Source organism: Ammospiza caudacuta, chromosome 26, assembly GCF_027887145.1.
Source record: "Ammospiza caudacuta isolate bAmmCau1 chromosome 26, bAmmCau1.pri, whole genome shotgun sequence".
In the NCBI taxonomy this organism is placed as follows: domain Eukaryota; kingdom Metazoa; phylum Chordata; class Aves; order Passeriformes; family Passerellidae; genus Ammospiza; species Ammospiza caudacuta.
Window position 1 is genome coordinate 5,819,256 of NC_080618.1, and position 22,665 is coordinate 5,841,920.

A 22,665-nucleotide genomic window follows, 5' to 3' on the forward strand; every position below is an offset into this window, starting at 1 on the left:
TATAGTATAGAATAATATATACTATGCAACATAGAATAATATAGTATAATAAAATAATTAATTAGCCTTCTAAAAAGATGGAGTCAGATGCATCTCTTCTGATAAGATGGAGTCAGATGCATCATTCTCTCCCCTCGTTGGGGGTTCCCTGTGAATTCTAAAGGTGAGTTTGACCAGATGGGGGTTCCCAGAGGATTTCAGGCCATTGAAGGCACAGTTTGAGCATGGCATGTTTGGGATGAGTCTTGGTGTGAGGGCTGTGGTGGGGCAGGGTGGGGTGTGATGTTGTGGCACTGACTGCTCCTCCTGTGTCCCCTGCAGGCCTCCACCCCCTCAGCAGAAGGTTGTACCTCAGGGACCGCCTCCAGCCCAGCAGAAATGTTTACCTCAGGGACAGTACTTCCCCTCCCGACCGGCACCTCTGCCTCCCAAGTAGCTTTCTGAGCTGCTGGCTGCGACAGCTGAAATTGCAGTTCCCCTTCTGGCATCCCGTGGCAGTGCAGTGCCGGCAGCCTCCCTCTGCAGCCTGGGACAGGGCAAACGAGAGATCCCGAGCAGGAATGTAGAACTTTACACTCAATAAATACCTCGACCAAAGCTGCAGGGACTGAAACACCCAGCCTGTCCCTCGCTCTGTCCAAGCTTTGCCGCTGCAGCCAGGCTGGCAGCAGGGAAATAGTCCTGAAATCCAGCACGTGGCTTTGGGTTTCCCCATTTCTGCCACGAGCCCTGGTAAGGAAATTGTCTGATTTGGTGTTGTCTCTCTGATTGTGCAGTGAGGAATTGGAGTAACCCGTTTACAAAGCAAGATCTGTCAGTTAATTTACAGTTACTCTGCATGGACTGGAAAGTGTTTCCCATGTACACCATAAATGGAATGAGGTCTCAGAGGACTTTTTCAGGAAGAGAGATATATATTAAACATGTTTATGCATGTATATATGTTTATAGATGCATAATAATGCACTTAAATTCTTAACTCCATGCTGACTGACACTAAGCTGTGCTGTAGGAGCACTGAGTTTAATGCTTTTTAATTAGAGAGTGGCTAAATGAGACTCCTGTACTAATTCCCACTAATTCATGGATGGGCAGTGGAGATAAAGGTACGAGAAGACACGGCCATATTCTGGTTTTAAACAATGGGCTGCTGCTAGGTTTTAATTGAGGTCTAAAGACAGCTGCAGTCCCTGCAGAACACTGGGAAGTGGGAAGTGTCTCTGCCTGGACCACCAGAGCTTCTCTGAGCACTTTAAATGGGAGCCTGGTGGCTGATGCACCCTGAATTTAACAGCCAAGCCCTTGTGGTGTCAGTCAGGGCTGCTGTGTGTCAGACTGGGCTGCCCTGTGCTCCTGCACCATGGGCTAGACTGGATTTTGGAACTCCTCCTGAGCAGAGGTGCTCAGGAGAGGGAGCTGTAGATGCTGGTTCTGTGGTGCCCTGGGTAGAAGCTGGATGTCGTGGTCACAAGTAGAAATCTATTGCACAACTTGCTAAAAGTGAGGTTCTATTGCACAAACTTGCTAAAAGTGAGATAAGTGCTGAAGAGCCTGCTGGGCTGTTTCGCTTTGTGCTCGCCACAAGCCCAGCTCAATCTGTAAAATCCCCCTAATATTGCCAAAAAATAATCTTTTTCTCTGTATATACATACATAAATATATATATAGTGTGTGCAGTAATAAAATACTTGAACTCCTGTGGTTTCCCATAAACTTAGATTAAGATTTATAACACCATTAAATCTGTAAAATGTCACCTAGAATTTCACCAACTGTACTGGTGGGGGTCTCCTTTTTGTTCCAAGATAATCAATGACTTCCTAATTGCTGTGTCCTGCTCTGGCTGAGCGGGCTGTCTGTCTGTCTGTCACAGTGAGCTCTGCAGCTGGATGCAGCCCATCTCCAGCCCTGGTCAGAGGGTGGGGAAAGAGGAGGGGATCCAGGGAGTGAAGTCATCCAGCTGTGTGTGTGAACTAAACTATGCTGAACATGGTGCCTTCATAGACAAAGAGTTTTTGTACTCCCGGCGTGCCCGTTGGAACAGCAGGGATGTGTGGTGTGAGGAGCAATGCCAAGGACAGGAAATGGCTCCAGATTTTGGTGGTGAATGCTGAAGATGACTACTGACTTTCTTTTGTAAAGTGTAGGGATACCTGTCCCGGGCAGGTCGGGAGCTGTGTCCCCTCTGCAGCGGCCCAAGAGCTGCTCCCAACCCCTTTGTACAGCCCCAACAAGCAATAAAGATGCCAGTTTTGTACAAATCTCTGCCTCAGCCTCTGCTTTAAGGGGTGGGGGCCCTGTTACTGGTGTGGCTGTTAGCTGTGGGCAGTTACTGGTGGGCTGTGGGGCCGTTACTGGGGGGCAGTTACTGGCCGGCCATGGGGCCACTCTGTGCAATGCCACCCCTGCTGCTCCTGCTGCTCCTGGAGCTGCTGCACGAGGCTGGGCAGGGCCCCCCTGAGCCCCCAGCCCGCCAGCACCGGGCTCAGCCATGGGGGTCTCTGTCCCCTGTGGGTGGGCAGGTTTGGTCCCAGATCACGGTCCCGCAGCAGCTGGGGGCCAGCACGAAAGGAGAGGAGGGGCTGAAGCAGGCACGGTGCTGGGGGGGCTGGGGAAGGAGGGTTCGGATAAAGAGAGGGGCTGGGGGGTACAGATGTGGTGGCAGCTGTAACAGAGGCTGGGGAAAGGGAGGATTCAGCTAAAGAGAGGGGCTGGGGGAATACAGATGTGGTGGCAGCTGTAACAATGGTACTGCCAGCACCAGGGTGGCTGCAGCCACACTGTGCTCCCCCTTTGCTGTTCACAGCAGGCCTTGGATTGTGCTATTCCCAACTCCCTGTTCCCATTTCTCCCCTTCTCTGCTTTTCTGTATGCACAAGGAGGCAGTGTCCTACACCCTGAGGATTGAGGGGAAGCCTTACACCATCCACCTGCAGCAGCAGTGAGTTGGCCCTGACACTTTCCTCACTGCCCTGCTCCCTGGTGGCTGCAAGAAGCTTGAGGAGCTCTGGGTGATGGATGCTGCTGTCAGTACCTCACTTTTCACCTCTCTCTTGCAGTGCCTTTCTATCTGATGATTTCCAGACTTACGTGGCCAGTGAGCAGGGATCTTTGCACGCTGATTCTGCCCACTCTGAGGTAACCTGGTTTTGCTTTGGGCTGTGTTTGTTCCACATTGGGTTTTGTTTGTCTCTGCCCAAGGCAGCTGCTTCAGCTGGGGTGCTGGGTAAGGGGATGGTGAATAAGGGGATGGTGGATAGGGGGACGGTGATCAAGGGGATGCTGATTAAGGGGATGGCCTGCCCAGCCATGGAAGGGCTCCCTGTCCTCTCTCATGTCCCAGGGAGGCTGCCACTACTGGGGCTACATCGATGGCTTCCCCAGCTCAGCAGTGACCCTCAGCACCTGCTCAGGGCTCAGGTAAAGCACCAGCCCCACTGTCCCTGTGCTGCCCTCCCTGGCAGCCTGGCCTGCAGAACAAACAGCTGTGCCAGCTGTGCCAGTGCCCAGGAGCAGGTGGGCAGTGCTGGTGCCCTGGCAGGGGTTTGCTGCAGTTTGAGAACGTGAGCTACAGCATCCAGCCCCTGGGCTACTCCCCTGCCTTCCAGCACGTGCTGTACCGAGTGGGTGAGGAGCAGATGGCAGCAGCCCCCCCTGCCCAGAGCCCCCCTGAGGCAGGGCAGGGTGGGCTGGCAGCCTGGGACAAGGCCCCTGAGGATGATGATGATGAGGTGAGTGCTGCCTGTGCTCACAGTGCTGCTGCTGCCCCTGTCCTGTGAGGAGGGACCTGGTTCTGCTGGAAGGGTTTCTGTCTGTCTGTGGCCAGACACTTGGACACAAGCACAGCCAGCAGCAGCAGTGAGGTGACCAGAGAATGCAGAATCTGTACTTTGAGGCCCATTTTCTCTTTTAGCCCCTCTCGGCCGCTGCACAATCTCCCAAATTCCTCACAGTGTACGTGGTTTTGGACAAGGCTTTGGTAAGTCCATGCCAGCCACTTTTCCCTTTTCTTTGCCTGACTTCTGTGAGCACTGAAATGGTAAAATTTCCCAGCTTTTATGTGGCTTTATTTTCTGTTTTGAAAAGTTCCTCATGCTGTGGATTTTGTAGGAAATAAGGAACGTGAATTTGTCGCTCCATGGCTCAGTGTTGGGAATCATTTCAATGTTCCAACATTGACATGGTAAGCACCTTGTCTGCCCTTGTGTGCTCTTGGGTTGTTTTTCAGTACAACTATATGGGATCAGACCCGAATGCTGCGACACAGAACGTAATCCAGGCCTTCAACTTAATCAACAATGTGAGTTCTTAATTCTGGTTTGTACTGCAGTGGGATGGGGGATGAGGGGGATGTTGATGTTAGCAGTGGCCACCTTTTTCTGGCTGCTTTTAGGTTTAGGAGGATGTCATGTTAAAAATTCCATGTTTCCTGAGAAGGTTTTTCCTCTGGGCATGTCAGTCTGCCACACAAGAACATCTTTCCCTGTGTGATGGCCATGTCTCGTGCAGATGTACAGATAAACAGGTAGTTTGCCTCAGGGCAGCCAAACCCTGCATTTTGAGGACTCCTGAGTTGCTTCCCTCTCCCCTGATCCCACTGATCCAATTCACCTGCTTGCTCTCAGGTGCTTGTAACCAACTTCCAATCCTGTTTTTTACTCCATTTGTGGTCTTATGCTTCTCTTGTGTAATGAGAAATTATTCCCAAACCCCTAACACTTATGAAGTTATTGGAGTTCGGCTCAGGCCTCTTGCTGTATCTCTTTATTCTTTAGGTGTGTTCATTCTTTTTGGCTACAGGTGTCATTGAGGCACTGACAGCAGCAATTTACTTTTCCCCTGTGTTTACTGTGTGCAGAGTGGTGGCTCTGCATGAAGGGAAGGTGTGAGAACAGATTTCCTCTTTTATTTTCAGATGTTTAATCCTCTTAATATCACTATTGTGCTGTCCTCCCTGGAGCTGTGGGCAGAGGGGGATAAAATATCAACAGCAGGGGACACAGATGACATTCTACAGCGATTTTTACAGTGGAAACAGTTGTCTCTGGAGCCACAGGCACACAACATTGCTTCTCTCTTAGGGTGAGATAAAGGTTCATTGGTGTTAAAGGTTACGTGGTAGCAATCAAACCGATATAAGTTGAAACTGTCCAAAAATGCTCGTTAAAAATCCATATTTCCTAAATCCTTAAAGTATTTCTTCCAAGCCATTCCTCCTAGTGATGCAGCAGCTGCAATGGTGCCATCCATCCCTTGCCATGCCCCTAGTCCCTCCAGCACCAGGCACCAGACCCTGCTCCAACTCCCCTGGGGACAGCAAATAGGGGCACCAAGGGGACTTGGGCTGTGCAGAGCCATCACCCAGATGGGGGTCCCTGGGACCCACCACAGCCAGAGGGGGTCCCTGGGACACCCAGCAGTGACCCCAGCTCTGTTCCAGGTACAGGCACCAAGGAGCCCTCGTGGGTGCAGCAGCTCCAGGAAAGGCATGTCAGAGAGGTGCTGCTGCCACAGTGACCCTGGTAAGGTCCCTCCTGTCCTGTGCCTGTCCCTCAGCAGCCTCAGGGCTGTGAGCAGCACGAGCAGGGATGGATGGAACACATGGGAGGATCTGTGTCTCTGCAAGGAGTGCTCAGCTCCGGCAGCTCCCTTTTCTCCTCCCTCCAGTACCATGGGAACGTGACCCTGGAGTCCTTCTCTGTGCTGCTGGCACAGGTGCTGGGCCACAGCCTGGGCATGAGCCCCGACAGCCCCCGAGGCTGCAGCTGCCCTGGACGGGTCTGCACCATGAGCCCTGAGGCGCTGTGAGTTTGCCCGAGGGGCTGCAGGGCTGGGGCACATGAAGGGAGGGACAGGGAGGGCTGCACGGTGTCCCCTTGTCAGAGGTGTCCTCCAGCACTGTCATTCCACTGCAAAAATGGAATCACTCAGGCTGGAAAACCCCTCCAGGAGCATGGAGTCCAACCTTTGACCAATCACTGCCTTGTCAACTGAACCAGAGCACTGAGTGCCGTGTCAGTGATTTCCTGAACTCCTCCAGGGATGGGGACTCCACCACCTCCCTGGGCAGCAATTCCAATGCCTGAACGCCAGTTATTTCAGTTATTTCAATACCATTATTTCAGTGAAGAAATCCCTGCTTTTATTCCTCTAAGAAGAAAAAAAAAATTAATTAAATAGCAATTTAGTGCCTAATTTGACAAAAGAGACCTTTGCTCTCTAAAATGAGGATGTTTTTCAATCTCTGTTAATAATGAGTTGTAGATCAGGTGAATTAATAAACCCCAGGGGCTGTCAGTGTCTGGGTGAGCCCTTGACTTGCACAGAGCTTTGGAGAGAGAGAGGGGTGGTGAATGTGTAAGGTATAAACTGATGATTGCTTTGTGTAACTTATAACCCGATCATTGCTTTATTTTAGATATTTCAGCGGGTCAAAAGCCTTCAGCAACTGCAGCATCAGGGACTTTGAGGTCTTCCTGAAGCAGGGCAGAGGGGATTGCCTTTTCAGCAGCCCGCGGCTGAGCCGCCAGTCCCGGCAGAGCGGCGCCGTGTGCGGCAACGGTGTGGTGGAGCCGGGCGAGCAGTGCGACTGTGGCACGGCACAGGTGGGCACAGGCTGGTGGGCACAGCCATGGTGGGCACAGCCATGGTGGGCACAGCCCTGCCTTTGTGCTCCCAGTGCCCGTGGAGTCACCAACCTTTGTACACAGCCCCAGTGCAGCGGGGTATCGCCAGCCATGGGCTGTGTACAAATCCCAAACAGGACAGGACTGCTGGGAACGTGCCTTGAGCTGTTTGATTTTCCAGCATCACTCTCATTCCATGGTTATTGCAATGGGAAGATGCCAGCAGCTCACATCCCAGGCAGCAGACAAAGAACTTAATGTTACAACTCACTTTATAAGTTTTTTGACCAATCACACCAAGCAAAAGCACATTGACAGTAGTTCTATCCAACCACCATATGCACAGGTACTTTGCTTATTTCAAATACAATCCCTGCTTGTGAGCCTTCAAACACAATGCACAGAGCTCCATTATTAAGCTTAGAACTCCCTAATATCTCACTAGATAAACTTTTCTGTAGCTTAGGGAGTTATTCTAGACAAGCGTTAATACACAGACCATTGTTCTATTTGTCCTTGCTTTTCTACATTTTACATAATTTTTCTGCTGACCAATCTCATGGCTGCTGCTCAGCCCTAATCACAGTTCTGCTGTCTCTGAGGCCTTTTGCAGCTTTTCCAAAACCCTCTGATTTTAGGGATTCCCACGTGGGGAGCAGCCCAGGGAGGGCTGTGTTGGGTTGGAGATTGTTTCTGTGTGGCAGCTTTGCCTGTTTGTTCTGCTGGATATTGCCCAAGTAATACGGGGAGAGGAGGAGGAGAAGCTCAGGGGGACAACAAAATAACATGGGCTTGCCATGTGTCCACAGGAATGCCTGAAGGACAGGTGTTGCACTCCAAACTGTAGACTGAAGCCGAGAGCAAAATGTGCCTCTGGATTATGTTGTAGAAACTGTCAGGTAAGGCATATCTTTATAATTATAAAAAAATCATTGTTTCTTTTTGGACAAATGGCATGTTCCCATGCTGAGGGATAGAGCCAAACTTCCTGCTGTGCAGTGGGAAAGGTTCCTGGGGCTGGGCTGCCCAGCTCAGCTCTTGGGAACCCCTGGTGGGGAATATTACACGGGGATTGTCCCAGGCAGTGTCACAGACATGTCACACCTGAGCACCTCAGGACAGAGGGGGCTATGTGGGCTCTGCCTGGCAGACATGGGGGGCTGCAGAGCTCCTACTGTCCAGGCTGGGAGGCTGCAGAGCTTCTCCTCCTCCCCAGTTCAAGTGGAGGAACACGCTGTGCCGCCCGGCCGCCGATGCCCAGTGCGACCTGCCCGAGTTCTGCAGCGGCTCCTCGGCCTCCTGCCCGCCCGATGTGTACGTGCAGGACGGGCAGGAGTGCTGGCGTGGCACCGGCTACTGCTACCGGGGACGCTGCCAGTCCCCAGACCTGCAGTGCAGGAGGATCTACGGGACAGGTACCAGGCTGTGCTGGTGGCACTGGCGCTGCTCAGGGGCTGGGGTGGCCACAGCGTCACCTGCCTGGTTGGGATTTTGGTGCATATCGCTGTGATCTCATCAGGGCGAATTTCCTGGAATCCTGCTTTGCTATGCCGGGATTTCCATTCAGCGAGATTACTCAGCAGGAATTTACACACATCATCTATTAGAGTAACAAATATTCTTGCTGAACTTGCAGACTCCAAGAACGCTCCTGTGATGTGCTACGAGGAGATTAACGGGCAGCGGGACAGGTTCGGGCACTGCGGGTTCGAGCAAAACCGCAAGTACCGGCGCTGTTTGTGGAGGTATGCTGCCCAGGGGACGCTGGATGTGCTGAAATCCAGCTTTCATTGGGGTTGGACACTCAGGAGAAGTGGCAAGACTCCAGTTTATGATGAGGTTTGTGATGTGTTATGAGGAGATTAACGGGCAGGTTCGGGCACTGCGGGTTCCAGCCCAACCACGCGTACTGGCGCTGTGTGTGGAGGTATGCTGGCCAGGGGGCACTGCCTCTGCTAAAATCCACTAAGTTCTTCCATCTCTAAATTCATCTGCACTTATTCACCTTGAGAATTAGTCTAGGAAACACTTCCAACCTGTGGCTACATCCAACAAGTGACAGGACAGATTGTTGCAATTATTACAATTCTTGTGTCTGTGTAAAGGTTAGAGAAAAAGCATGTTTGGTACTCCACTATTTCACATGATATTTGTCAGAATTGAGACTTCTTTTTATTTCTGTTTGGTGTTGTCTTACAATGTAGCCAGTGTGGCATTTAAGCATTGATCCTGTAGCTAATGAAGGTCTGAATCACAGGGAAAATGCATTCTGGTGCTTCCAGTTGTGTACAAGCTGTGAAAAAAAACCTCAAACCCACACAGAAAAGATGGATTCTTGCAATAAGATCTGTAACACCAGTGTCACTGTCACATTTTCTGAAAAGTCCCTTTGCTCAGGATTTCTTCTCCTGGGAAGCTGAGAAACCTCAGAGAAAAAGGAAAACAACATTATCTCATTGCTTCTCCTGTGTTTTGCTGCTTTGGAATGTAGCTGGAGATTATTTACCAACAGATGGTTGTTTGATTGGTTTCATGGGAATTGTTTTTACTGAATGACCAATCACCATCATCTGTGTCGGACTCTGAGGAGTCAGTCATGAGTTTTTCATGATCATTCTTGTTAAGTCTTCTGTCTGTATCCTTTCTGTATTCTTTAGTGTAGTTTTAGTATAGCATTCTTTAATGCTATACTAAATACTATCATAAAATAATATAATAAAATAATATATTAATTAATAAACAAATTAATACATTTTAAAAATAATAAACTAATAATATCATAAAATAATAAATTAGCCTTCTAAGAACATGGAGTCAGATTCACTCATCTCTCACCTCGTCCTGGAGGTCCCTGCAAATACCACAAATGGTGACCTCAGATGTTGGCTGTAGCCTGTGCTGAAGAACAGACCCACATTTCTTTGTATGTTTGATACACATCCTGTGCAAATTGGCTTTCCAGGGACCTCAGGTGTGGGAAGTTGGTCTGCACATACCCATCCCACAAGCCCTTCTTAGCACCTGCCACTGCCGTGATGTACGCCCGGGTGAAGCATCATATCTGTGTGACTCTGAACTACCTGAACGTGTCCACATGGCTGGATCCCCTTCTGGTCACTCCAGGGACAAAGTGTGGCTCTGGAAGGGTAAGGAGATATTCTGTAATCACCTGGAATGACAAATAGAAACTGTAAATATTAACAAGATCATAGAAACACTCATTGCTTGACTAAAATGACCTGGCCTCAGGGCAGAGCTGTGGCTTTGTCTTTTTTTTTTTTTTTTTAAATAGTGTGTTTTCATTTCCCTTTGGGCCACAGCCTGATGTGCTGAGCGCTGTATGGGTGAGGCAGTGCTGGGCTGGAGCTGCCATGGTTTTTCCCAGGTGTGTATGAACGGCACATGCCACCCAGTGTCGGTGCTGGGACCGATCTGTGACAGCAACACAAAGTGCCACGGCCACGGGGTGAGTGCCAGGGGTGCTGGGCTGGGTGGGACAAGCTGTACCAGCCCCCTGCACACCTGTACCCCTCCCTGGCCCTGCAGGTGTGCAACAACAAGGGCAACTGCCACTGCAACATGGGCTGGCAGCCCCCCGACTGCCAGTGGAGGGGGTCCCGCCAGGGGGGCAGCATGGACAGCGGGCTGCAGTTCACAGAGGGAGGTGAGTGGGCACCCGTGGCATGGCGTGGGCAGGGCTAGCAGGGGCTGTGCGGGGCTGGCAGTGCCCACTGGGGCTGGCAGTGCCTGTGCCCATATGGGCTGGACAGGCTGGGCTGGCAGGGGCTGTGCCCAGTTGGGCTGGCAGTGCCTGTGCAGGACTGGGTTGGCAGTGCCCAGCGGGGCTGGCTGTGCCTGTGCTGGGCTGGACAGACAGGGCTGGCAGTGCCTGTGCCCAGCAGGACTGGCAGTGCCCATGCCCATCCAGCTGTCTCCCACCAGGTGTGCATCGATCACTGGATGATGGTGACATGGCCTGGCTGGTGCTGGGCTCCTGCCTCATCCTGCTGTTGCTGACGGGGGCCCTGGGGCTCGGCCTGTGGCGGCAGCAGATGCCCGGCCAGCGCCACGGGGAGTGGGCACCGGGCACCCAGGGGTGAGTGGGACCTGAGGGGCCTGGGGGAGGCAGGGTGTCAAAGGGCTGAGGGCATCCCTGCAGAGGGGAGGGGATGGGGGGACTCCCATGGGGAGATGAGGACACTGCCCAGGGCTGAGGTGACCTCAGGCTGAGGCACCCCCTGAGCCAAGGCAGGGCCAAGGCCCCACTGCAGATCCCCCACAGCACCAGCCGGGACACGGGCAGCGAGCTGGAGCCAGACCTGGAGCGAAATCTGGAGCCAGAGCAGGAGCTAAAACAGGAGCCAGGCCTGGAGCTAAAACGGGAACCAGGCCTGGAGCTACATCAGGAGCCAGGCCTGGAGCTAAAACAGGAACCAGGCCTGGAGCTAAAACAGGAACCAGGCCTGGAGCTAAAACAGGAACCAGGCTTGGAGCTAAAACGGGAACCAGGCTTGGAGCTACATCAGGAGCCAGGCCTGGAACAAAATTTGGAGCCAGACCTGGAAGTAAAACGGGAGCCACACCTGGAGCTAAAATGGAAGCCAGGCCTGAAGCTAAATCTGGAGCCAGGCCTGAAGCTAAATCTGGAGCCAGACCTGGAGCTAAAATGGGAGCCAGACCTGGAGCTCCAGGACCCAGAGCTGGCCCCAGAGCTGCAGACAGACACAGAGCTAGAGCCAGAGCTGGAGATGAAGACAAACACGGACCCACCAGCAGAGCCAGCGCTGGGGCAGCACCACGGGCACTAATTAAAGGTGTTGGGCAAAGCTGGTGTCATGGCCAGTGCCGCGTGGTTTTCTGCTTATGTAGTTTGTTTTTTATCAGAGTTAACCCTGCTCTCGGGGCCTAGAGGCCACAGCTGCTGAGATTGTCCCCTTTTCTCTGTGGGTACACGATGGTGGTTGGGATTTGCCTGTCTGTGAGGGCTGTGAAGCTGCCTGATGCTGGGGGCTGTTCAGCAGCGCTGGCTCAGGCCCTGGGGCTGCCTCTGAAGTGGAGCTCTCCTGTGTGAATGTGAATGTGTGTGGCTCATGGTCCCCCTCCTCAGAGCTGGGGACCAGAGAAGGCCTCGTGTGGTGGCCCTGGTGCTGACTGTGAGTGAAGGCAACACCTCTGTTTTATATGTGAAATATATGTTACCCGCAGTGCCCTCAGACCTCATCCCATGGGGATGTCAGTCCTGCTGTTTGTATCCCTGGGTTTGGCCCTGCACCCCACAGGGGTGTCAGTCCTGCTGTTTGTACCCCTGCACCCCACAGGGATGTCAGTCCTATTGTACCCTGGCCCTTCCCTTCCCTTCCCTTCCCTTCCCTTCCCTTCCCTTCCCTTCCCTTCCCTTCCCTTCCCTTCCCTTCCCTTCCCTTCCCTTCCCTTCCCTTCCCTTCCCTTCCCTTCCCTTCCCTTCCCTTCCCTTCCCTTCCCTTCCCTTCCCTTCCCTTCCCTTCCCTTCCCTTCCCTTCCCTTCCCTTCCCTTCCCTTCCCTTCCCTTCCCTTCCCTTCCCTTCCCTTCCCTTCCCTTCCCTTCCCTTCCCTTCCCTTCCCTTCCCTTCCCTTCCCTTCCCTTCCCTTCCCTTCCCTTCATCTTCTGCTGTGATGTTGGCACTTTGGGATTGGTTTAAGGTAGAAACTCAGACAGTGAGTGTCTAACATAGGTGATAGGTATTGGGAAGTTATTGTAAATAAAGTACAGGTAGTTTTTAGTATAAAAAGATACCACCCCAAGGTGGTCTGTGTGCCACAACCTGACCTGCCAGACAGATCTCAGCAGGTAAGAGAAAAAATGTTAAGCATAAGAAATAATAAATAAACACGAGAATGAGAACAGAGGAATCTTGACTCCTTCTTCATGTGCTGGGCTGGGAAAAGGAGACTTGCACATATCTCAGAGTCACTGTGACCAGCAGAGATTCTGAGAACCTCCCACCCCACGGGAGCCTGGCAGCCCTTTGGGGCAGCCCTGGGAGGGGTCAGCTCACAGCCCCTGCTCCCCAGAGACAGGTGACCCAAGGCTTTCCCATCCCACAGGAACAGAGTTGAATGTTTGCAGCAGACAGAGCCTTATCAGCAACCTTTAGCCGTGTTTGCTCAATGACCCTGCGGCCATTGGGCAGCCAGGCTGACCCCCAGGTGCTGGCTCAGCACATTCTGAGCGGGGTGGCCGGGCCAGAGCAGCCCTGGCAGGCAGCACCAGCCATGGAGGGCAGCGCTGACACCGAGGAGGCCCCGCTGCTGCCCCTGGCACTGAGCAGGTTCCACATCTCCGAGGAGTTTGGATTCCTGCTCCCCGACCCTCTGGTAGGAGCTGGCTGTGCCTCCCCACCTGCGTGCACAGGAGAGAGAGGGGTTGGTGAGCAGCTTTCTGCTGGGGGAGCTTGGATTTGGCATTTTGCTGTAGCACTTGACAAAGAACCGTGAGGAAGGCAGGTGTTATTTGGGCACAGGCAGTTTCACAGGACAAACCCCTACCCTTTAAAATGATGAAAGCAGCTGCAGCAAGCAGCACAGAGGAGAGGTGAAGGAGCTCTGACTGGCCTTGGCTCTACAGGATTTTGGGGAGCACAAGAAGTGCAGGTGTCCTGTGCCCAAAGCGGGGCTATTTATCCCTTATAGGAATGTGTTTCTTGGTGGCGGAGTGACAAAACTATCTTTTGTTTTTTTTAAAAAGGAAATAAGCCTAGAAGTTTTTCTCTTCAATGGTGAAAAGACATCTCATTAGACTTAGGGGACTTCAAACTTAAGGATAGCTAATTGGACAAGAGCCAAACCAAAAAGTTTTGCTTGGGCAATTTGCTAGAAAAAGAAGAGAACAAAGAAACGAATTGCTTTTGTGAGGTGTTTTATCAGGGGCAAGAACCTCTTGCACCTGGATCAGTTTTCATCTGTAAAGAGTTTTGTTATTTTGCCTTTTATTAAAACCTTTTCATTTCCGACACTACCGCAGAAGCCATCTGCTGATTTTATACCTTCTGAGGTAGCTGAGCTGTCTTGGGTGTGAAATAGATCTCCAAGAGCTTGTGAGACCTGGCTTGAGGAGAATCATATTTCAATCTGGCTCCACAGTGGGAGTGGGTGGGGACTGACAGATTGTGGTCACCATCCATTCATTTGTGACCACACATACTCACTTTACAGGAGGGGGAACCAGACAAAAGCCACCAGCAGTGGTGTGTGGGGCTGGGTGGGTGCTGGGTGTACAAATGTGTTTTTTGTTGATGGAGTGACAAAACTATTTTTTGTTTTTTTAAAAAAGGAAAGAAGCTTATAAGTTATTTTATTTCTTTTAATTTAATTTAATTTCATTTTATAGGTTTAAGAGGTTTTACTTTGAACTTAAGGATAACTAATTGGACAGAAGCTAAAAAGTTTTGCTTAAGTAATTAATTAAAAAAAAACCCAAAGAAATTAATCACTTTTTAAAAGTATTTTACTAAAACAAAAAATGTTTAACATCTAACTTAGTTTTTTGTTTGTTATTTTGCTTTTTATTAAACTTTTTTTATTTTTAACACTGCAACAAAAGCTATTTTGTTAATTTTTATCTTTTTAAAAGTAGCTAAGTTATTTTAAGTGTGTTCCAAGCCTCTGAAAACTTATTAAACCTAACTCAAAAAAGCTGCTATAACAGCTGGGAGCCTGGGCACGTTCACAGCCCTCCCTCTGCCTCTTTCCACCAAGACAGAGCTGCCAGCACCCTACAGGCCCTGGATGGACATTGCCCATGAGCTGCCCCAGCTGATCACGAGCCACCAGCTCCGCTCACGAGTGCACCAGGTATGGGCTCCTCCTTCCTGCCCACCAGGTATGGGCTTCTCCTTCCTGCCCACCAGGTATGGGCTCCTCCTTCCTGCCCACCAGGTATGGGCTTCTCCTTCCTGCCCACCAGGTATGGGCTCCTCCTTCCTGCCCACCAGGTATGGGCTTCTCCTTCCTGCCCACCAGGTATGGCCTCCTCCTTCCTGCCCCCAGAGCTCTCAAACCTTGCTCTGACACAGCAGTGTCTGAAAAACGCTGCCAAATGTGTGCTGAGCCAGGACAGACACCAGGCGACAGCAAAGTCTTAACTTTGGCACAGAAACAGCTCGTGCAGCAGATCCAAGCGCTCAGCAGGCAGCAAGGGCTGGAGCAGGGCCCCTCTAGGTGTCACAAGAACCATGTCTCATCCCAGCCATGCTCCCTGATGCCAGCTCCTTTTGGGATCAGCTGCCCCGTGGGCATCCCAGCACCAGGAGGAATAAAACCCCATGGATTGCTGTCCCTGCTCACAGAGCAGTAACAAAGCACAATTCCTGCAGGGTGGGTGGGAAGGGAGGCATAAAGAGAAGCACCAGGAGGGTTCACCCCAGCTGGCAGGGCAGCCCCTCCAGCACAGGGCCCTTGGCATTGCTGGCTCTGCTCCTTGCTCCCAAGGGTTTCCCTGGCAGATGCCGCAGCTGAGCCCGCAGCAGCTCCGAGGGCGTCAGGAGCTGCACTTGGCACACCTGGTGCTCAGCTTCATCACCATGGGCTACGTGTGGCAGGAGGGCGAGGAGGGCACCGTGCAGGTAAAGGCAAGGTAAAGCAGGGTCACCTGCTCCTTGGGCTCTGGGAGCTGCTGCTGCTCCATTAGCACTTCCCCATGGGAGCAAATCCCCTTTCCTGAGGCTGCAGCAGGAGCTGCCGCCACCTTTCCACAGCCTGACCACATCCCCACCTTCCCCTGTGCTTTGTGACACTCAGGTCCTGCCCAGAAACCTCGCTGTCCCCTTCTGGGAGGTGTCCCAGGCCCTGGGCCTCCCACCCATCCTCAGCCATGCAGACTTTGTGTTGGCCAACTGGAGGAGGAAGGACCCCAACGGGTAAACAGCAAATGCCAGCGGGCAAGCACGGTTCTTCCTGCAGGTGTCAGGGACAGATCAGTGATCAGCAGGACAGACTGGTCCCAAACTGCTCCTGCTCTGCCAAAGCCCCTTGAATCCCACGTCTGCTGGGCTCAGCCTCGTGGGTGTGGACACAGGGACTCTGTGGGGATGTGGGTGACTCTGGGAGCAGCCCCTAGGAAAAACTCCTCTGTTCCCTGCAGAGCACAGGGCCGTTTCAGCTCCATCAAATGAAAAAGTCATTCCTCTGCTGGGTATTAAATCCACTTTCCACAGCAGACAGTCTCAGAGCAATGGAAAACACCTTCTGTGCCCAGCAGATCCCAAGGTCCTTCCAAACCCTCCCTGCCCCAATTCTGCCCAGATTTGCTCTTTGCACAGACAGGCTGAAGTCAGGAGCTCCCTCCATACCCAGAGGGAGGAAAAGAGAGAAAGGGGATGAAGAGCTCTCCTGTGCAGAGCCAAGGTTGCTAGAACAATTGTTACTAGAACAATTTATAATATCTCTCTCTCTCTCCTTTTCTTGTGCATGTTGTTGGCCATAACTGCAATGCCTTCAGGCCTCTGGAAATGGAGTAAGTAGTTACTGCTCATTTCTTTTCTAACGGTGCTGGTTATTGTTTGGATTGGCTCAGCTGTGTAGCACTGCTTGGGCTGAACCTCTCTTGATGTGTGTTCTATTTGTCACCCAAGTGCCACTGCAGTGACAGCACAGACCATGGGGAGGGCACAGGGAGGATGGCAGGGCCCCTAAACCACAGCAGTCCCGCTCTCCTGTCACTGTCACGTTTTCTGGAAAAATCCCTTCACCAGGATTTCTCTCCTGGGAAGCTGAGAAGCCTCAGAGAAAAATGAAAACAATAATTATCTGATTGCTTCTCCTGTGTTTTGCTGCTTTGGAATGTGGTTTGGACATTGTTTATCTAATAGGTGCATGTTTGATCGGTTCCATGTGAATTATTTTTACTTAATGACCAATCACTGTCCAGCTGTGTCAGGACTGTGGACAGTCATGAGTTTTTAATTAGTATTTTGTTAAGCCTTCTGTAAGTATCCTTTCTTGATTCTTTAGTATAGTTTTAGTATAACATGATAATATAATATAATATAATATAATATAATATAATATAATATAATATAATGTAATATAATGTAATATAATATAATAGCCTTCTAAGAACATGGAGTCATTCTCAATTCCTCCATCCTGGGGACCCTGCAAATACCACACTCCCCTCTCACTCTGTGCCAGCTCCTCTGATAAGAGGCTCTGGACTCTGGAATGGTTTTGTTCCCAGGGTCCCACAATGTGAAAGGAAATCCTGAGCCACCATCCCTCCCCAATCCCTGTTCTTGGCCCTTTTGTGCAGGAACCTGGACACAATCATCACATTGCCTGGAGGAGAGAGCCTGAGGGGCTTCATCCTTGTCACCCTGCTTGTGGAGAAGGCAGCTGTGCCTGGCATTAAGGTGGGCACCACCCTGTGTTGGGGCTCTAAAGTGCCTGAGGTGCACCCACAAGGTGTTCTTGTCCCTGAACCCAGGCTGGGGAAGGGGCAGGGCTGCCATGGGTGGCAGCAAATGTTCACAGACATCCTCCCCCTTTGTGACTTGATGCTCTCCCTCCTCCTCCCTCAGGCAATCCCCCAGGCCCTCGGTGCCACCCTGCAGGGGGATGAGGAGTCCCTGCACAGAGCCCTGGAGGAGCTGGCAGGGGCCATCGAGGCCATGAGGGAGGCACTGAGGAGGATGCACGGTGAGAGCAGCTGGTGCCTGTGCATGCTGCAGCTCATGGCACCCTCTGCTGCAGCTGCCCATCACCTCTGATCTGATCTCATCTGATCTGATCTGATCTGACTGACTTCCTCCTAGACTATGTGGACCCAGAAGTATTCTACTCTGTGATCCGGATCTTTCTCTCTGGGTGAGTGGATCTTTCTCTCTGTTTCCCTTCAGAGCCACAGGGCTGGGGGGAACTGGGGATGTGCAGGGAAGGGGCAGCCCAGGTGGGATATGGAGTTCCTCAGGGCAGGGTAGGGACCAGCATTGCTCTCCCTAGAGCATCATGACCCTGTTGATCACGAGTTCCTAGGCACTGGAATTGGGCATGGATGTGGCCAAGGGCTGGGGTCTGCCTCCCTCCAGCTTCTCTCCATCCTTCAGCTCAGCCCTGACAGCCCCAACACCCAGAATTGTGCACAAATGAATCTTTCCTGCTCTTGGCCAAACAGTTTTGACAGGAGAAGAGGAATTTCTCTTTCCTTCCACACTGTGTACACAAAGCTGCAGAGCTGAGCAGAGGCTCTTCCCACTGTGTGTTAAGCAAACATCTGTAACAATCCTCTTGCTGCTGCTCTGTTACAATTCTGTCAGTTCAAAAAATAGAAAATTCCCCCCCAAATACTGAAAATGCTGTTTGGGCAAGGCAGAACCACAGCCCAGGAGCCCAGCATGGAGCCTTCACCATCCCCCAGCACCCCGTGGGGCTGCAGCATCTGCAGACACTCAGTCTCAGGCTTCTCAGGGGGATTCTATTTTTATTTCTCTCCATCATATCTCAGAATTCTCAAGTAAAAGGCTCTGTGCATTGTGATTAAGTTTCTCTCATTTTTTATGGACAAGCTGACCTTGTCTCGATGGTCATCAGCTTGGGAAAACATGCCTTTTAAATTCCCTTCTGCTTCTAAGAACTTCCCACTAGTAGAGGTTACTATAAATACAATCCTGGGAGAACTAAAAATATTCTGGTATTTGATAATGAATCTATTTTCTCTGCAGTTTGTGTAAAATCTGTTCCTGTAGCCCAAGTGCAGCCAGCACCCAAAGCCTCCTGGAATGGTGCTTTCTGCTAAAGGCCAACAGATATTTTTGTGCCAGGCACTTCACCTCCCTGAAATCCTAACTCCTGTCTCCATTTGGGTGTCAGCACTTCTCCATTTCTGCACTCAATGGCCACTGACATTCAAGGAATTGCTGTAAAGTGCCACTGTTGCCCAGAAAAGTGCTGCCTCCCCTCTCTGCTTGCAGAAAGCTTCCTGAACTGGAGCAGGAGGTGCAGCCAGGCAGGGCAACGTGTCCCAGCACCATGCTGGGTGCTCACCAGGGCGTGGAGATCGCAGAGAACACTCTTCAGGCAAAGGAAAATCAAGGATTTCTCCTTCCCTGGCCTCACTGTGTGCTTTGACACAGAATCTGATTTCCAAGTTTATCTCCTGTTTGAGGAAAGCTGACATGGCTGTGTTGGAGGAGGAGATCCATGGGCTTGGCCAGGGAAGTTTCCCTTCTCACAGGGCCCAGAAAAAATTAAGGAAAAGGCACAGAAAAAAAATGTAAGGATTTCTCCTTAACTCCATGGCCTCACTGTGTGCTTTGACACAGCATCTGATTTCCAAGTTTATCTCCTGTTTGAGGAAAGCTGACATGGCTGTGTTGGAGGAGGAGATCCGTGGGCTGGGCCAGGGAAGTTTCCCTTCTCACAGGGCCCAGAAAAAAATTAAGGAAAAAGTTCACAGAAATATTAAGGATTTCACCTTAACCCCATGGTCTCAGTGTGCTTTGGCACAGAATGTGATTTCCAAGTTTATCTCCTGCTTGAGGAAGGCTGACATGGAGGAGGAGATCCCTGGGCTGGGCCAGGGAAGTTTTGCTCAATCTTGCCAGCCCAAGGCCCCTTCTCACAGGGCTCAGAAAAAAATGAAAGATTTCTCCTTACCCCCATGCCCTCGCTGTGTGCTTTGGCACAGAATCTGATTTCCTATCAGTTTATCTCGTATTTGAGAAAGGCTGACATGGCCGCGTTGGAGAAGGAGATCCATGGGCCAGGGAGGTTTTGCTCAATCTTGCGAGCCCAAGGTCCCTTCTCCCAGGCCTCTGTCCCCATGGCCGCTGCCTGACTGCCGTGTCTCCTGCCCAGCTGGAAGGACAACCCTGCCATGGCCCAGGGGCTCGTCTACGAGGGGGTGTCCGCGGAGGCGCTGGCGTTCTCGGGGGGCAGCGCGGCGCAGAGCACGGTCCTGCACGCCTTCGATGAGCTCCTGGGCATCTGCCACCGCCAGGACTGCGGTGAGCCAACAGCCTTTCTGTCCAATTCACAGACAACCCCAATAAGGGGAAAGAAGATAAACCTGACTCTATGTTCTTAGAAGGCTGATTTGTTATTTTATGATGTTATGTCACAGACATATTTTATGAAAAATCCTTTCGTTAGGATGTTTTCTCCTGAGAAGCTGGGAAGTTTCAGCTTCTCCATGTTTTGCTGCTTTGGAATGTGATTTGGAGAATTGTTTACCCAGCATGTGGAATTGTTTTTACTTGATGACCAATGACAGCCACCTGTGTCGAGGCTGTGAGCAGTCACAAGATTTTATCATTCCATTCCTTTCCTTTCAAGCCTTCTGATGAAATCCTTTCTTCTACTCTTTAGTATAGTTTTAATATATAATTTTCTTTTAATATAATATATATAATGAAATAATAAATAAGCCTTCTGAAACATGGAGTCAAGATTCTCATCTCTTCCCTCGTCCTGGGACCCCTGTGATCACCACCACAATATTATATTATAGAATGCTATACTAAAGATTAGTATATATATATAATAGTTATATATATAATTTAACTATACTAAAGAATAGAGAAAGGATACAGACAGAAGGCTTAACAAGAATGAATAATAAAAAGTCATGACTACTTCCAGAGTCTTGACACAGCCTGACAGTGATTGGTCATTCAGTTAAAACAATTCCGATTAAACCAATGAAGCAACCACCTGTTGGATAAACAATCTCCAACCACATTCCAAAGCAGCAAAACACAGGAGAAGCAATCAGATAATTATTGTTTTCATTTTTCTCTGAGGCTTCTCATCTTCCCAGAAGAAGAAATTCTGGCAAAGGGATTTTTCAGGAAATATGATGGTGACACTTTTCCTTCTCCAAAGCTGATGAGGGGCTGGGGAAGAGATGAGCCACAGCGACTCCCATGAGTGTGCCAGCTCTGGCAGGCAGGAGGAGGTCTGCCCATCTCATTCCGGCTGGCACCAGGCTCTGCCCAGATCCAGGGAGGAAGGTTACAAATGTGCCTCTGGCAGGTGTTTCCTCACCATGATAGATTCACAAAAGCATGCATTTGGCTTTCTGTATGTCATCTTTTTGCTGAGGCTCTCTATGGGTCCAAGAGATGAGTGAGCAGAGCGTGCAGGCATCCTGCCAGTAAGAGGTCATTCATAAAGCTCCACTTTAGTCCAGTCCACAACAGAAATATTTACCAGAAATTAGCAAAAAGAAAAAAAAAAAAAAGAAAACCAAAAGGCTGGGAGCAGGGCTAAACCTTGCCTTTTAGGGCTAGCACCAGCTCTAATGGAGCACTGACCTAATATGGGCTTTCTTTCTCAGTGTCTTGGTTTGGAAAGCCAGGAGTCTGCTAAGGAAGGCAGGAGCCTCCCCTGAAATGGAGAATGTAAACCCTCCCCACCCCTCTGAATTGCTATGAATTTTAAATAAAGGGGCTCCCAGGCAAAAATATGGGAGCAGGAAATAGCCTTTAAGAGAGAAGAAAAATAAAAGGATAAAATAAACAGTGCAGTGCACTAAAACAACACTGACAGAGACAGAACCCAACCTGACACCCTGTGGGTCAGGCTGTTGGCAGCAGTCCCATTGGAATTGTGGCTCAGCCCTCCTGCAGTGTCAGGGGTGGTTCTGCTGGAGCAGGGATCCTGTAGAGAAGGATGGATTCTTCCTCTGAAGATCCAGTGGAAGGAGAGGCAGCTGCTGTTCCTCTGGGAAATCCAGTGGAGAAGCCGTGCTGGTGTCTCAAAACCTCTGGATTATATCTGGGTAGTAATGCTTGGCTCCTCCCTCTGGGCTCACATCTCCCAATGGGATGCTGTAGTTCTTATCAGCCATGCAGTGACATTCAATAGCTGTTATCAGCAGATACCCTCCAGAGGGAGGAGTGATTGTGGTGACTCAAAGAGAGAGATAAGGCAAACTGCCCACTTGACAAAAGACTACTGCCATACAGATGGTAATAGAATACATCTTGCCTTGCAACCTGGAACACTCAACTAATTGGAGGCAGGGCAGAGGAGGCTGTGCAGGCTGTGCCAGCACCACAGCTCCTAGCCAGCTTCTCTCCTAGAGGGTTGGAGCTTTTAATCCACTTACCCACAACTTACTCCTGCCTTTTCTGGTGTCTCACAGCCGCCTTCCTGCTCAGGATGAGGGAGTACATGCCCCCGGCCCACCGAGCCTTCGTGGAGCAGATCCGCGGCGCGCTGTCCCCGCGGCACCTCGTGCTCTCCTCGGGGAACACGCGGCTCCGCAACGCCTTCAACCGCTGCGTGTCGACGCTGGCAGAGCTCAGGTCCTACCACATCACCATTGTCACCAAGTACATCGCTGTGGCAGCCTCCAAAGCCAGGGCCAGGCGGGCAGAGCTGAACGGGGCTGGCCCTGCTGTGGGAAAGGCGCCGTCAGCACTGGAGGATAAAGGAACTGGAGGGTCGCACATCTTCAGCTTCCTGAAGAGCATCAGGGACACCACCAGGGAGGGGATGATAAGGGCCTGACGGTGGCAGTGTTTGTGGGTGTGATGAGAATCTTGACTCTGTTTCAGAAGGCTGATTTATTATTTTATGATATATATTATATTAAAAATGCCGTATTAAAACTATACTAAAGAAGGACAAAGGAGACATCAGAAGGCTAGAAAAGAATGATAATAAAGTCTCGTGGCAGACTCAGAGCCTCAACACATGTGGACCATCATTGTTTTTACTTGATGACCAACCTACTTGAGACCAATCAAAGATGCACCTGTTGGTAAGCCATCATTCCACAGCCATCAGGTAGTTATTGCTTACATTTCATTTCTGAGGCCTCTCAGCTTCTCAGCAGAAAATCCTAGCCAAAGGTATTTTTCAGAAAATATGTCAGTGACACCTGACCCACCCCAAGGGTTGCCCAAAGTGGGTGCAGGAGGCCAAGGGGCTCCATCTGCAACAAGCCAAGATGCAAAACCTCCCATCAGCAGCACCTCCCCACCTGTGCAGGTCTGGGACACGAGGGACACCCTCGGGGCTGGTGACAGAGAGAAGTGACAGAGATGTGAGCTCAGCATCC

At 50.9% G+C, this 22,665-nt stretch overlaps 3 protein-coding genes across 3 annotated transcripts in view; all 3 read left to right on the forward strand.

Moving 5' to 3' along the window:
- ADAM9 (ADAM metallopeptidase domain 9) overlaps positions 1-2,242 on the forward strand; it is a 28,100-nt gene extending 25,858 nt beyond the window's left edge. Inside the window, exon 22 of the mRNA XM_058820356.1 lies at positions 322-2,242. Within this exon, the coding sequence (XP_058676339.1) occupies positions 322-436 (115 nt within the window). The 3' untranslated portion in view covers positions 437-2,242. The remainder of the gene's footprint in view (positions 1-321) is intronic.
- On the forward strand, positions 1,457-14,421 carry LOC131568159 (disintegrin and metalloproteinase domain-containing protein 32-like). Its single transcript, XM_058820081.1, has 20 exons — positions 1,457-1,471; positions 2,523-2,596; positions 2,726-2,941; positions 3,060-3,138; positions 3,344-3,420; positions 3,542-3,731; positions 3,914-3,979; positions 4,229-4,300; positions 4,916-5,082; positions 5,441-5,522; positions 5,668-5,804; positions 6,419-6,605; positions 7,436-7,525; positions 7,843-8,041; positions 8,263-8,371; positions 9,589-9,772; positions 10,012-10,092; positions 10,173-10,290; positions 10,569-10,722; positions 14,361-14,421. The coding sequence occupies exons 1-20, from the start codon at positions 1,457-1,459 to the stop codon at positions 14,419-14,421; spliced, it is 2,358 nt and encodes a 785-aa protein (XP_058676064.1).
- Positions 14,422-16,021: 1,600 nt separating this feature from the next.
- Positions 16,022-22,353, forward strand: LOC131568333 (indoleamine 2,3-dioxygenase 2-like). The gene is made up of 6 exons (XM_058820359.1): positions 16,022-16,116; positions 16,912-17,011; positions 17,180-17,297; positions 17,414-17,465; positions 19,455-19,603; positions 21,745-22,353. Exons 1-6 carry the CDS (start codon positions 16,112-16,114, stop codon positions 22,110-22,112), a joined length of 792 nt encoding a protein of 263 aa, XP_058676342.1. The 5' UTR covers positions 16,022-16,111; the 3' UTR covers positions 22,113-22,353.
- Positions 22,354-22,665: the final 312 nt, after the last annotated feature.